Source organism: Phaenicophaeus curvirostris, unplaced genomic scaffold (genome assembly GCF_032191515.1).
Source record: "Phaenicophaeus curvirostris isolate KB17595 unplaced genomic scaffold, BPBGC_Pcur_1.0 scaffold_115, whole genome shotgun sequence".
Taxonomy (NCBI): Eukaryota; Metazoa; Chordata; class Aves; order Cuculiformes; family Cuculidae; genus Phaenicophaeus; species Phaenicophaeus curvirostris.
Genome location: NW_027206736.1, coordinates 333,882 through 349,406, shown reverse-complemented (window position 1 = coordinate 349,406; position 15,525 = coordinate 333,882). Strand labels below are relative to the sequence as shown.

At 55.3% G+C, this 15,525-nt stretch overlaps 1 protein-coding gene across 1 annotated transcript in view; it reads left to right on the top strand.

Moving 5' to 3' along the window:
* The window catches only part of UBE2H (ubiquitin conjugating enzyme E2 H), a 44,718-nt gene that overhangs the window by 15,996 nt on the left and 13,197 nt on the right, over positions 1-15,525 (top strand). Inside the window, exons 2-3 of the mRNA XM_069882316.1 lie at positions 6,552-6,628; positions 7,348-7,422. Coding sequence (XP_069738417.1) covers positions 6,552-6,628; positions 7,348-7,422 — 152 coding nt within the window. The remainder of the gene's footprint in view (positions 1-6,551; positions 6,629-7,347; positions 7,423-15,525) is intronic.

Here is a 15,525-nt window from a genome sequence, read left to right as displayed (position 1 = left end):
AGAGGCTTCAAACTCTGACAAATCCCACTTTTCAGGCAGCTGCACCCGCTAACGACTAAACTGTAGTAATTAGTTCTCAGTGCAGTCGTGGTGGCGCTCCTTTGTCCCTCCTACGGTGGTGATCCGAGCGGATGATGTCAAGGAATCTTCTGTTTCAGCTGAATTTAACTAATTAGAAGAAGTGCTGCTTGTGCTCTTCAAAGCTCAGTGTCGTGGTCTAAAAGGTGGGTTTGATGATAGCGGCGCTGCCGATGGTGGGGCTGGTGTTGCGGTGATGTATGCAGAACACAATTATTGGCTCAATTTACCTGTGTTGGGGCAATCCAGGGTTTCATAGAATCATAGAATCACCAGGTTGGAAGAGACCCACCAGATCGAGTCCAACCATCCCCATCAACCACTAACCCATGTCCCTCAGCACCTCGGCCACTCGGCCCTTAAACCCCTCCAGGGAAGGGGACTCAACCCCCTCCCTGGGCAGCCTCGGGCAGGGACCAATCACCCTTTCTGGGAAAGATTTCATCCTGCTGTCCAGCCTGACCCTCCCCTGGTGGAGCTTGAGGCCATTCCCTCTCGTCCTGTCCCCTGTCCCTTGGGAGAAGAGCCCAGCTCCCTCCTCTCCACAACCTCCTCTCAGGGAGTTGGAGAGAGCAATGAGGTCTCCCCTCAGCCTCCTCTTCTCCAGCCTAAACACCCCCAGGGCCCTCAGACTTGTTCTCCAGCCCCTTCCCCAGCTTCGTGCTCTTCTCTGGACTCGCTCCAGAGCCTCAACATCCTTCTGGTGGTGAGGGGCCCAGCACTGACCCCAGGATTCGAGGAACGGTCTCACCAGGGCCGAGTCCAGAGGGAGAAGAACCTCCCTGGCCCTGCTGGCCACGCCGGGTCTGATCCAAGCCAAGATGCCCTTGGCCTTCTTGATGTTCCGGATACTCCCGCTGTTGGTTTTTGGTCAGCACAACCAGACTTTTCCATGGTTCTGGCTCTAAAGCAGGTGGAAGCTCAATAGGTACCCACGGCTTCTTCCAGTCACGCTGCCAAATCCCTTTGTCCCGCTCCCGTCGCATCTGCTTATCGCATCCAGCAGCTCTTGGTGTGTGGCCAGGGCGTTGGGGCTAACCCAGTGCGTCCTGGCGAGTCTCGCTGCTCTTGTTCCTCTGCAAAACATCAACTCGCGTTCCTGGCAGACTGGGGGGACCTGTCGTTATCCCGATTCCAAGGGAGCACGATCCTAGATGGGGCTTTGTGTGTGTTTCCTTCCCCGCTCCCTTGATGTTTGAGTTGAGCGTGCTTGTGCAAAGCTGCTTTTAGAGAGGATTTGAGTTAAAGAGGTGTCCCAAGTTGAAGTGTTTATTCAAGCAGTTCTCGGGGTTCCCGTATTTAACACTTTCTCGGTTCAGGGTTGTGATGCAGCTTGAGCCGATGTGGCACATCAGCTCGTGGAGTCTCCATGGCCCCGTTCAGCATCCTGGGCAGGCAAGAGAAGATCCTGGGAAAGGAGCAAAGAGGATGGTAACTGCTCCATGCCAGAACACCTTTAGGTCTGCAGAGGGACCTGGCCAGGCTGGGTCTGTGGATGGAAGGCAAGAGGATCTGCAGAGGGACCTGGATCCATGGCTGGAGGGCAGGAGGATCTGCAGAGGGACCTGGATCCATGGCTGGAGGGCAGGAGGATCTGCAGAGGGACCTGGCCAGGCTGGATCCATGGACTGAGACCAATGGGATGAGGTTTGACAAGGCCAAGGGCCGAGTCCTTAGGACACAACAACCCTGAACAGCTCCAGGACTGGGAAAGAGCATCTGGAAAGCTGCCTGGAGGAGAATGACCTGGGAGTGTTGTCGACAGCGGCTGAACATGATCCAGCCGTGGCCCAGGTGGCCAAGAAGGCCAGTGGCGTCCTGGCCTGTTCCAGAAACAGCGTGGCCAGCAGGAGCAGGACAGGGATTGTGCCCCTGGACTCGGTGCTGGGGAGGCCGCCCCTCGACTCCTGGGCTCAGCTCTGGGCCCCTCGCTCCAAGAAGGACTTTGAGGGGCTGGAGCGCATCTGGAGAAGGGAATGGAGCTGGGGCACAAAGGTTCTGAGAGGCGGCTGAGAGCCCTGGGGCTGTTTATCCTGGAGAAGAGGAGGCTGAGGGGAGACCTCATGGTTGTCTGCAACTGCCTGACAGGAGGTTGTGGAGAGGTGGGTGCTGGGCTCTTCTCCCAAGGGACAGGGGATGGATGAGAGGAAACGGCCTCAAGTTGTGCCAGGGGAGGTTCAGATTGGACATCAGGAAACACCCTTGGGGCTTCGTGTCGCTGTCGTGGCTCGGTGTGCTTGCAGTTTCTAAATGACCGTAGGTTTCTTGGAGTGAAAAAAGCATTTCACTAAAGCCTACAGAAAGTTCAAACAAAGTATGTTTGAAGGGGGGAAAAAGCCACATCTTCAAATAACACCCACTTTCAGGATCTTTCAACTGCTCGAACACGCAAGAAGCGTTTTGTTCTTAACAGACCCAGCATGTTCTTGTAAAACGTGGTGGGGCGAGCGCCCAGACGCAGGGCGATCCTGAGCTTGGTGTCAGTCCCAGCGTCAGTTTGGGGTCACGCTCTCCGTGCTGAGGTTCTACAGCCACGGCGTCGCTTTCAGCAGCGCTTCGGCTCTTCTTGAGTCCTCCCGCAGAGGAGATCAGCCCTGCCCCACACAACTGGAAGAAGAAATGATTGTGTTTTCTCCTTGTGATGTTTCACATAAAAGGCACTTGAAATTTCTCGCCTGTTGGAGGAGTTCATTATTCGTCTGTTAGATGCTCCGTTCCCACCAGTGTGTACGATCGCCATGGAAACAAACATCTCTTGGTGGAAGCTGCCGCAAAGCAAATACCACGTCTGGGCTTAGAGGCAGCTGTGTGGCCACCAGAACTACTGCTGCTGCTTCACTGCTTCTGGATCCAACGCTGTTTTCCCCCCGTGGATGACTCTGAATATCAGCGTAGGGAGTTCTGTGTTGTCCCCTCTGCTCTGCTCTGGTGGGACTCCATGTGAACCCTGTGTCCAGCTCTGGAATCCCCAGCATAAGAAGGAGATGGAACTGCTGGAGCAGGTCTAGAGGAGGCCATGGAGATGATACAAGGGCTGGAGCATCTCTGCTCTGAGGACAGGCTGGAAGAGTTGGAGTTGTTGTGCCCGGAGAAGAGAAGGCTGTGGGGAGACCTTAGAGCAGCTTCCAGTATGGAAAGGGGCTTTGGGAAAGCTGGGGAGGGGCTTTTTCCAAGGCCTGGGGTGACAGGACGAAGGGGAATGGCTTTAAATTGGAAGGGGGAAGGTTTAGATGAGACATTGGAAAGAAATTCTTCACGCTGAGGGTTTGGAGGCCCTGGCCCAGGTTACCCGGAGCAGTGGTGGCTGCCCCATCCCTGGAGGGGTTCCAGGCCAGGTTGGATGGAGCTTGGAGCCCCTGATCCAATCGGAGGTGTCCCTGCCCATGGCAGGAGTGGGACTGGATGGGCTTTGAGGTCTCTTCCACCCCAATCCATTCCACTGTTCTATGATAGGGCAGAATTTGCTTTCTGGTGGTGACCCAGCTGTGATTTGTGTTGAGGTGATTTGTGTTCGCAGTCAGTGTTAACTTGTGGAGCTGCAGAGCTCACAAGCTGCAGCTGCTGGGGAGCTCACGCTGTAGATCAGGCTGGAAGACCTGGTTCTTGTTAAGTGGCACTTGATTTAGTCTTAATTAAAACCACTTGTATTTAACCTGATCCGCGAAGCTGCTGAAAGCGTTAACACGCTTCAGCGTTAAACGTTTCACTCTTGGGCATTGTCGCACGCGGTGGATTTGCAGAGCGTGGGGTCGTTACCCGTTAGGTGAGCGTGAGACTGGCCCTGGGGTTCATCTCTGTCTGGTGGGGCTCTGGGGATGTTCCTGGGTTTGAGCTCCTCTCCGCAGCCCGAATCCGTGTCCGAGAGGGGCTCGGTGTTCTCCCAGGTTGGAGCTCACGCTCTGCAGGAGGTGGAGAGCACTGAACAGCTCTGTGGGAAGGGAGGTTTCATCTCAAGGTTGTTCCATTTCCAAAGGAACCCGAACTCATGCGAGCCTCTCAAAGCTGCTGCCACAGTGCTGGGTGATGTGGAAAGATCTAGTGACACCTGTGCCTTAACACCAGCAAACTGATCCTTCTTCCCGCAAACCTGTGGGGCTGTAGCTTTTCCCAGAGATGCCCCTTGGCTTTTGGCAGAGAAACCGCTTGCGCTCGGAGCAGTCGCGCATCGATCTGCTCGTTGCAGGCTGCTCCTGGGTGGCCGCCAGGTCCAGCAGGGCACTTGCCGTGGGACCACAGGGCAGAGCAGCTTCTGCTGAGCCGAGAGAATTCGTCAGCCAAAACAAACGGCCATAAACCTTTCTCCCTCCCCGAGAGAACGAGGGGAAGAGGCTATTGCATCCAGGCTGTTTTGGAGCTGGTGCTGTGGGAAAGCTCAGCCCCATCTGGGAGTCTTTGTGCTTGAGGAACGGTAATAAATCCTGATGGACCCTGCAGATGGGAGTTGGACCTCGTGTGGAGGGATGGAGCCGGCACTTCTGGCTGCAGGCGCCTCTGCTCCGAAAGCGCTTTCTGGGGCTCCCCTCGGGCAGACCTCGTGGATCGGAACGTGCCAGCAGGGTCCGACCTGAGCCGAGTGTGGTTTATTCCTGGAGGTGGGTCCCAGGCAGCGACATTCCCGGTGGGTTGGGAATTGGTGAGTGTGTGTGTGGCACCTCTGTTCGCTCGGTGCCACGAGAGCCCCCAGGCTGTCGGCGTAGCCGCTGTGCCAGAGGGAGCGTCCTGGTGAGTGTTGTGCCTTGAGAGCAGAAATCCTTTTGCATCAGAGTGAAGAGTCTTGGTCATCAAAGAGCCTCGGTTCCTCTTAGCCTGAGTGTTTCTGCTGCTGTGATATTAAGGATCTTTAGTTTGCTCTTCTGTGCCGTCGCCCCCTTCCCCGGTGTGAATAAACTGGTGCCGGTGGGAATAAACCTTGGATTTTCTCCTGCTCTGTTTTTTATCCTGATGCTTCCCTCATAATTCATATTAAGATTATTGATTAGAGGTAATTGCTGTAGGATATTACTCACAATCCATTAACCTTGATTTGTAGCAGTATTCTTCAGCAAGCTGGGGTGCTGAAACATCTCTGCTAATTGTCCTCACCGAGCTTTCCTTGGAATACAGATTTCTTGCCTTTCCATCCGGATTCTCTTCTTACCAAAGCACCAGCGCTTTGATTCTTTCCTTGAAGTGCTGAGACATAGAGCTGTCGTGTTTTGTGCTGCCTCACCATCTCGCCCTTCTGCCTCTCTCCAAAGATGTGGAATTTTTTGGTCTTGCAAGTCAAATTAACATGAGATTGCAGTGATTTGCAGTCTCAGCCGTGGGAGGACACCGAGAGCTCCAGGAGGACTGAATCCATCGGCTCTCAGGGCTGCCAGAGCAGGGGCTGGGGGCAGCTCTGCTCCTCGAGGCTGGGCAGGAGAGCAAGTTTGTATTGTGAGTGGCTGCCAAGGGTGACTTTCTGCTTTGTGGCTTGAGCGCTGGAAGGGAGGGAGGTCTCTCTGAGTCCTGCCTTCACCCCCAAGCCCCCAGGGTTCATGTCTGTGTGGTGGGGCTGCAGGGCTGTTGCTGTTTCTGGGTTTGAGCTCCCCTCCACGGCCCAAATCCATGTCTGAGACGGACTCAGCGTTTTCCCGGGTTGGAGCTCGTGCTCTGCAATAGGTGGAGAGCCCTGAAGGGCTACGAGGGGAAGGGCTGCGTCCAAAGAACGTGGCCAGCAGGGAGGGAGGGGATTCTGCCCCTCTCTGGGGAGACCTCAGCTGGAGGATTGTATCCAGGTCTGGAATCCTCACCAGAAGAAGGAGATGGAGCTGTTGGAGCAGGTCCAGAGGAGGCTACAAGGATGATGTGAGGGCTGGAACATCTGAGGACAGGCTGGTAGAGTTGGGGTTGTTCAGCCTGGAGAAGAGAATGCTCCGAGAAGACCTCAGAGCAGCTTCCAGTTACTGAAGGGGCTAGAAGAAAGCTGGGGAGGGACTGTTTACAAAGGCTTGGAGTGACAGGGCGAAGAGGAATGGGGATAAACTGGAGAGGGACAGAGTTAGACTGGACATGAGGAGGAATTTCTTCACCGTGAGAGTGTTGAGGCCCTGGAACAGGTTGCCCAGAGCAGTAGTGGCTGCCCCATCCCTGGAGGTGTTCAAGACCAGGTTGGATGGGGCTTGATCCAGTGGGATCCCCATGGCAGGGGATGGAACTGGATGATCTTTAAGGTCCCTTCCAACCCAAACTATTCTATGATTGTGTGATTCATCTCAGGGCTGCCCAGTGTGGCACGTGAGGGGTTCCTCAGTGTGTGGAACCAGCTTTTGCTAACGTCGCTGTGGTGCTGTGGTCACCCAGATGTGTCACGGCGCTTCAGTTGCACTTTATAGGCTGCTGTGACCATTTGGTTTTAAACTATTTGGTTGGGCTCCCAGCAAGTTCCTGGTATCTGAGTAAATGGGGTTTGTTGCTCTGGACCAAACGCTTTCCTTGACTTGTGGTACCAGCATTGAGAGCAAACACGAAGTCACGATCCTAGGAGGACTCAATGAATTTGTCGTGAAGTTTTATGGACCACAAGGAAGTAAGTATGTGACTCAGCCCTTTTAATGGCTCGTGGTGGGGAACAGGGAGGTGACACGTTCCTCTGGAGTGGAAGAAGAGATGAGCTCATCTAAGTGGGGGTGAGAAATCAAAGGGCAGCAGCAGTTGGAGGCCACTTTCTAGGGCAGGGAGAAGTATGACGGTGAGCGTTAACGCAGATGAGCCACCTCCCTTGGAGCTGAGCGGCGCTGGATGCCGCCTCCCTATGACCAAGCGTTCTGCTGCTGCGTTGACCCTCACCGCTGTCCACAACTGCCTAAAGGAGGTTGTAGAGAGGTGGGTGCTGGGATTCTGTGATTCAGTGACCCGTAGCTTTTCTAGACCTGGCTCATCAGTTTTTGCATCAGCGATGTGGATTTTTGCAGTTTGTAATTAAGGTGGCTTTTCTGGTGGCTGGGTCAGGTCTCCAGCGTGTCCTCGGTTAGTGACGCCTCTAAAGGTAAGTAGATTATTCCAAAGTCTCTGTTTTTAATAGAGCTTTTGTGTCTTGGGGCCAAGATCTTCTGCATTATCAATTAAACTCGCGTCATTCTTGTCAGGTAGCAGAGGAAAAAGGCTTTTACTGTAGGAGTTTGATATGAAATCTCAGCCCTGATGGAACCGAGTATTCTTCCAGAGACGTGTTTTACTTAATGCTGTAGTTCTATTTATTCTCTCTGTGTTAGGAGGTGTCTAATGCCTGTGTTTCTTTCATTGCAGCACCCTACGAAGGCGGAGTATGGAAAGTTAGAGTCGACCTTCCTGATAAATACCCTTTCAAATCCCCGTCTATAGGTAACAAACAATCACTTTGGGTCCAAATGGTTTTACTGTTGGTGCAGGAGGGATGTTGCTGCTCGCAGGTGAAGTTGCACCAACCTGAGGTGCAGCCCGAAGATCTTTATTTCGAGTCTGTGGGCTGCTTGGTCTGTAGCCTCCCAGATATCACCTGCCAAGCACGTTTGGTCGTTGGGCACGAGGGCTGGGAGCTGGAAAGGTGGTTTGGTCACGCGTTGGTGCGTTGATGAGCGTCTCTGCCGTGTGCTTTCTGAATAACAGCTCCGTTTGTGGTTGAGGCGCGGATGCCGCGGTGAGTGCAGAGCCTGTTTGTAGAAAATGACTCACAGGGTACGGAGAGCAGAGACGGCAGCGTGTTCGTGGCCTTGGGGTGAACCCAGCTCCTGTCCAGAGGGGCTGGCAGCGAAGGCAGGAGCTGAAACCTCGGCCTAGGCGAGGAGTGTGTGGAAGAACGTGGAAGCAGGAACTATCGCTGGAAAAACTGCAGCTGGCTTGGATCATTGGGCTTGTTTAACCTTCAGAGCAAATAGGAGTTCGATAAGGAGATCGCAGGCTGGGAGAGTTGGGGTTGTTCAGCCTGGAGAAGAGAAGGCTGCAGGGAGACCTTAGAGCAGCTTCCAGTAAGGAAAGGGGCTCCAGGAAAGCTGGGGAGGGGCCTTTCCAAGGGCCTGGAGTGATGGGATGAGGGGTGATGGCTTTAAATTGGAAGGTGGAAGATTTAGATCAGACATTAGGAAGAAATCGTTTATGATCAGGGTGGGGAGGCCCTGGCCCAGGTTGCCCAGAGAAGCTGTGGCTGCCCCATCCCTGGAGGGGTTCAAGGCCAGGTTGGATGGGGCTTGGAGCCCCTGATCCAGTGGGAGGTGTCCCTGCCCATGGCAGGGGGTGGAACTGGATGGGCTTGGAGGTCCTTCCAGCCCAAACCATTCCAGGATTCTGCGTTCTTTAGACAGTCTCCATCCTGTCTTTGTCCTTGGTTAACAGTGATCCTACTTGGATGTTTCCCAGTACCTGACTTTATTCCAGGCACCTAATCTCTAAACAAAACAGCCAATGCTGTTTGGAAAACTGGAGCAGGTGCAGGAGGTTTCAACGTCTCCGTTCTGGTTTATGCGATAAGTGCTGGTGGCTCGATGTTGCTGCTCCATCAGAAGGACGTGCTTGTGGCTGAAGCCTCCAGAGGACTCGAGAGTGGAGAGCGCAGCCCGAGGAGAAATGGTGTGGAAGCGTCACTGTCTGGGCTGGATGGGTCCCGTCCAACACCAATATCCTGATTTGGGGTTGATAAGTATTGGCTGCTCTTAAAATAGACTCTGAGGCTAAGAGCGCCTTCTGTTTGAGATCTCTCTGGTTTGAGGGCTGTCTCGTTCCAAACGTGAGCTGTGCTTCTTGGGGAAGAGCGACGCCGTTTTGCCGCTGTCCTTCGCGTTTCTGTTTTTGCCGCTGAAACCTTAGCTGAACCGCAGCAATGTGCACGCGGCTGAGTGACGACACCAGCCCTCTCCTCCTTCCTCTTGACTCAGCCCTCAAGCTCGCTCCAAACCTCATCACTCAGAGGCTGTTTACAAGATCCGCAGCATCTTACTCAGCGCCGGTCGTGTTTCCCTCCCCACTTCTCAAGCGCCGCAGCTGGATGTGGGTTAGGGTGCTGTTGTTTTGCAATCGTAGATGCGGGCTGGCTACAGAACTCTCAGAAAGCTTATCCACCCCAGTTTCCTCGGTGTTAATTGCTTTGGCAATCCTCTACACTAAATATTTTCCCTCTCCTGATGTTCTTCCAGTGTGTCAAGGTTGCTGGCGACCAGTCCCAGTTGCGCAGGGATGTGTTGTAGGGTCAGTGCTCTTTAATATCTTTAATTCAGCCTGGAGAAGAGAAAGCTCCAGGGAGACCTTAGAGCAGCTTCCAGTATGGAAAGGGGCTCCAGGAAAGCTGGGGAGGGGCTCTTGATCAGGGAGTGCAGGGATGGGATGAGGGGAACAGTTTTGAGTTGAAAGGAAGGGAGATTGAGATGAGATTTTGGGAAGAAATGTTTTGCTGTGAGGGTGGGGAGGCCCTGGCCCAGGCTGCCCAGAGCAGGGGTGGCTGCCCCATCCCTGGAGGGGTTCAAGGCCAGGCTGGATGGGGCTTGGAGCCCCTGATCCAGTGGGAGGTGTCCCTGCCCATGGCAGGGGTGGGACTGGGTGGACTTTGAGGTCCCTTCCAACCCAAACCATTCCAGGATTCTATGATTTTACCTGCTGTGTGCATGCAGGTTTATTCCAGACCTTCTACCATGCATCCCTTGCCCTGTGAACCCCGCTCTGAGGTCCCCAGAAGGCTGGTTCTTGCTCCAGACCTGCCTTGGTGCCTCCTGGGCCTGGGCTGGTTGCCTCCCAGAAGCAGGTGGGGTTTCAGGTTGGATAAGCAGTCGGTTCTAGACAAGAGCTGGCTTAGCAAAGCAGGAAAGAGCCAGAGAGCGGGATTGCCAAGCACTAGGGCCCCGGGACGCTCCCAGCCAGCTGCAGGAAGAGGTTTGTTTTCCTTTGTCTGGCCCATTTCTGCTGCCCCAGCCCAGCTTATCTGCAGGGACAGGGCTGCGTGACGTCTGGGTGCCTTCCTCTGGGCCAGCCTGATCTCCGCACCGTGGCTCTCGGAGCCGGACTCGCTGTGCGGTGCCTGATAGTGCTGGGTTTGGCATCACAGGTGGCTCCGGAGCCAGCCTGCGTCCCACCAGGAGCTTTCTGAGCTGTGAGTCGAGCTTGTGAGCGAGATGGGATGCTTTTCTCTCCCAGCTCTGCCTGTTACCGTGAGGACGAGCATCCTAACCCGGCTCTGGGTCACGCAGGGGCGGGAATGAGTAGGGAAGGATTTGCTGAGGCAATCTCTGCTCTGCAAAGAGGTGGAAGTGAAAAATTCGGAGGTGGCAGAGCCTGCGGCTGGACAGGAGCTCACCTAGAGCACACATGTACCTTGTTCGCAGCCTTTCTGTTCTCAGCGCCGCGTGGCTCACGCTGCCGGGGTGACTTGCAGAGTTTAAATCTCCTGTAAGTCATCACCTGGTGTAAGTACAGGGTCCAACCGTTTCTTCTCCTTTAATAAATTACACTTTTATGTTGAAGCTCAAAGCGAGAACGCTGTCCTTGCAGCTTCCCTCGCTCCTCTGGTGCTCTAGGCTAACGCTTTCTCTCCATCTGAGAAACTCTTAATGCAGCCTTGAGCGTGGCCTGGGCTCTTTGCAGCAAATAACACGCTGGCTGGGAGCACGTCCACGCGCCGGAGAAAGCTGCTCCTGAGAAATGACTGCTAATAGCTGCTTTCTGCTCTGCTCTAATTGCTTTTATCCCAGCATGGCTCTGAGCACGAGGTGTGCGAAAGCTCAGTGTTCCCTTCTGTGGCTTGGAAAAGGCTTTGGAAGTGCCTTCTGGGTTTGTCATCCGGACCTTTCCTTAAACCCCAAGTGAGTAGTGGCGCTTCTCACCTTCAGGGTCTCCAGCAGAAGCCTTCCCTGGCTCTTGTCCTGCCACATCCCTGCTCCCTGGTCCAATTTCACTGTTTGAGCCAGAGGGAGCCCTGGTAGCCACGAGGGCAACCGTGTGCTGGGCGCATCCAGCACCGGCCGGGCGAGGGAGGGGATTGTCCCGCTCTGCTCCGCACTGGGGCGGCCCCACCTCGAGCACTGGGGGTGGATTGGGCACCGCAGGATAAACAGGATCCAAAGCTCCTGGAGAGCATCCAGAGGAGGGCACGGAGTTGGAGAAAGGTTTAGAGGGGAAGCGTGTGAGGAGTGGCTGAAGTCACCGGGTGTGTTCAGCCTGGAGGAGAGGAGGCTGAGGGGAGAGCTCATTGCTCTCTGCAACTCCCTGAGAGGAGGTTGTGGAGAGGAGGGAGCTGGGCTCTTCTCCCAAGGGACAGGGGACAGGACGAGAGGGAATGGCCTCAAGCTCCACCAGGGGAGGGTCAGGCTGGACATCAGGGTGAAATATTTCCCAGAAAGGGTCACTGGTCCCTGTCTGAGGCTGCCCAGGGAGGGGGTTGAGTCCCCTTCCCTGGAGGGGTTTAAGGGACGGGTGGACGAGGTGCTGAGGGACATGGGTTAGTGATTGATTGGAATGGTTAGACTCGATGATCGGGTGGGTCTCTTCCAACCTGGTGATTCTATGATTGCAGAGATCCCACACCGGGATCCGTGCTCGGTCGTTGCTGTGGGATTGCAGAGATCCCACACCGGGATCCGTGCTCGGTTGTTGCCGTGGGGTTGCAGAGATCCCACACCGGGATCCGTGCTCGGTTGTTGCTGTAGGATTTCAGAGGTCCCACACTGGGATCCGTGCTCGGTCGTTGCTGTGGGATTTCAGAGGTCCCACACCGGGATCCGTGCTCGGTCGTTGCTGTGGGATTGCAGAGATCCCACACTGGGATCCGTGCTCGGTTGTTGCTGTAGGATTTCAGAGCTCCCACACTGGGATCCGTGCTCGGTCGTTGCTGTGGGATTTCAGAGGTCCCACACCGGGATCCGTGCTCGGTTGTTGCTGTGGGTTTGCATGGATCCCACCTCCCTGCAGGATGATTTTTCCTGGCAGGAGCTGTGCGGCACACGGTTAAATGTGCTGTGGGAATCCCGGTCTGAGCAGAACCTCCATCCACAGGGATTCCAGCTTGGCTTTGGCTGGAGTGCTCCTGCTGGGATGAGCACCCTCCGCTCCTGATCCCTCAATATCCAGATCCCCAGGGTTGGAGCAAACCTCTTGAACTCGAGCCATTTCCTAGCACAAAGCCAACTCCTGAGGGTCCCGCAGCTGCTTTTAAACCCGTGACAGCGGCTGCTGTTCGTGTTTGTCAGTTAATGTAAACGTCCCGCGTGCTCCCAAGGACCCGGAGAGCAGCCGGCAGGATGCTGGGATTCATTTCCAGACAAAACCTTTTGAGCTGTTGATGGTTTCGGTGTCCCTGCTGGCGCTGCTCCCCTGCTTTCCCCTTCCCTCTGGGATTTAGTATCTTCAGAGACCGTTCTGCTGCTCTGCCTGTGCTCGCTCCGAGGGACGTGTGGAGGACTTGGAGTTCTGCTCAGAGCTCGCAAGTCACGGGAACGCATAGTGGGAGCTTTTGTGTGTTTGTAATCAGTCCAAACGCCTGCCAGGAGGCGGAGATTGATGCTCTTTGATTCCATAAACATGGGAGGAAGCGCAGAGTGTGAGTGTCCTGCCCCACATGGGCAATGGGAGCAGAAACACATGGACCTGAGAGCCCGAGATCTTCCCTGGAAGTACGATGGCATCTTGGCCTGTTCCAGAAAGAGCATGGCCAGCAGGAGCAGGACAGGGATTGTGCCCCTGGACTCAGTGCTGGGGAGGCCGCCCCTCGACTCCTGGGCTCAGTTCTGGGCCCCTCGCTCCAAGAAGGACCTTGAGGGGCTGGAGCGCGTCTGGAGAAGGGAACGGAGCTGGGGAAGGGGCTGGAGAACAAGGGTTCTGAGAGGCGGCTGAGGGCCCTGGGTCTGTTTATCCTGGAGAAGAGGAGGCTGAGGGGAGAGCTTAGAGCAGCTTCCAGTACGGAAAGGGGCTCCAGGAAAGCTGTGGAGGGGCTCTTGACCAGGGAGCACCAGGATAGACTGAAGGGGAATGGTTTTGTGCTGAAAGAGGAGAGATTGGGGTGAGATCTTGGGGAGAAATGTTCTCCTGTGAGGGTGGGGAGCAGCACAGGAACGCGGCCGCGTTTCCATCCACCCAGAATTAATGCATCTCTCCTGGCCTGTGCTTAACTTTCCTTTTTTATTGCAGCTGCTGGTTTTGCGTTCAGCTCCCCTAAAGATTGCCTTGCTTCTTGCTCCTTCGCAGTTTGTGAGTCACTTAGTGCCCGTGACCGCTCCAACGTTGCTCTTCCCTCCGTGTTGATCTTTATTCTGACCTAGAAGTGATCAGAAATGCTTTTTCTCTCAAACACACTCGGCTTTGTCTGGGGGGAAAGATGAGACTGCTCGAGGTGGTTTGTGTCGCCGTCTCCACGCCGCTCTGACGCACAACCGAGCACCCTCTGCGGATTCCCCGCTCCGATCGGAGATGGGGTCAGATGGACACAACCAGGGGCAGTGTTTTCAGCCTGACTTGTCCCGGATCTGCTGCTGCTCTCAGGAGCCTGGACATCAGGTGATAGGACATCTCACCTCAACAGTGAGAGGAACTGATAGTGGCAATGGCTTTGTGCTCGTTCTGCGTGGTTTTGCAGAGAGCGGCTGCTCTCAGGGATAGGGAGGATCTGCAGAGGGATCTGGATCCATGGATGGATCCATGGATGGAGGACAGGAGGATCTGCAGAGGGATCTGGCCAGGCTGGATCCATGGATGGAGGAAACAGCGTGGCCAGCAGGAGCAGGGCAGGGATTGTGCCCCTGGACTCAGTGCTGGGGAGGCCGCCCCTCGACTCCTGGGCTCAGTTCTGGGCCCCTCGCTCCAAGAAGGACCTTGAGGGGCTGGAGCGCGTCTGGAGAAGGGAATGGAGCTGGGGAAACAAGAGTTTTGAGAGGCGTCTGAGGGCCCTGGGGTTGTTTATCCTGGAGAAGAGGAGGCTGAGGGGAGACCTCATGGCTGTCTGCAACTGCCTGATAGGAGGTTGTGGAGAGGAGGGAGCTGGGCTCTTCCACCAAGTGACAGGGGATGGGATGAGAGGAAATGGCCTCAAGTTGTGCCAGGGGAGGTTCAGATTGGATACTGGGAAACATTCCTTTATGGAAAGGTTTCTCAAGCCCTGGCCGAGGCTGCCCAGGGTGGTGGTGGAGTCCCCATCCCTGGAGGGGTTTCAAAGCCGGGCAGACGAGGTGCTCAGGGATGGTTCAGAAGAAGACAGGGATGGTTGGACATGATGATCTTTAATGTCTTTCAAGTGCATCTGTGATTCTTCGCTCCAGTCCTTGCATTCGTGTTGCTTTTCTGCTTCCCACCAATTCCCCTTGGCGATTCGCTCTGCGCGGTAGGGCTGGAGCAGATTCCTCTGCCAGTGTTTTCCGTGAGCCACAGCCCCATTTTCCTGTCCTGTTCTTTCTGTTGTGAAGCTGCTGCAGAATTATTTATGGCATTGTTTTAAAAAGCTACTGGAACTGGAGTACGGTCACATAAAGCATCCTGCTTCTGTGCTAACGAGCTGATGCTGCGCAGAACCTCACGCCGCAGCCGGGCCGTGAATTCCTGCATGGTGAGGACACGGCGTTATAGCTGACCCTGTCATTAGGGCTCTGAACAGGCTCCTGACCTTCAGCAATGATCAAAAAGGAATCCTTGTCTTCCCCAGGGAGAGAGGGCGCTGGACAAGGCGTGCGTCTCCGAGAGGGGCTGAATCTGCGCCCATCAAAGGGCGACCAGCCGCGCGCCAAACCAGTTGTCCCAGTCTGCAGTGGGAAGTGGGTGCTGGGCTGGGACCGGGGCTCTCGTTGCCCTCTCTGATGTGTCTTGCTGTGGTTTCTCATCCTATGGTGCCTCGTGGGCTTGGGGTTTGTTACCTGAGCAGGGCCAAGAAGGCCAATGGCATCTTGGCTTGGAGCAGACCCGGCGTGGCCAGCAGGGCCAGGGAGGTTCTTCTCCCTCTGGCCTCGGCCCTGGGGAGACCGCTCCTCGAATCCTGGGGTCAGTGCTGGGCCCCTCCCCACCAGAAGGATGTTGAGGCTCTGGAGCGAGTGCAGAGAAGAGCAACGGAGCTGGGGAAGGGGCTGGAGAAGAAGCCTGAGGGCCCTGGGGGTGTTTAGGCTGGAGAAGAGGAGGCTGAGGGGAGACCTCATTGCTCTCTCCAACTCCCTGAGAGGAGGTTGTGGAGAGGAGGGAGCTGGGCTCTTCTCCCAAGGGACAGGGGACAGGACGAGAGGGAATGGCCTCAAGCTCCACCAGGGGAGGGTCAGGCTGGACATTAGGAAAAATTTTTTCCCGGAAAGGGTGATTGGTCCCTGTTGGAGGCTGCCCAGGGAGGGGGTTGAGTCCCCTTCCCTGGAGGGGTTTAAGGGCCGGGTGGACGAGGTGCTGCAGGACATGGTTTAGTGTTTGATAGGAATGGTTGGACTCAATGATCCGGTGGGTCTCTTCCAACCTGGTGATTCTATGATTCTATGAAATGAGGGAAATGGGTTTTTTTAGAAATGG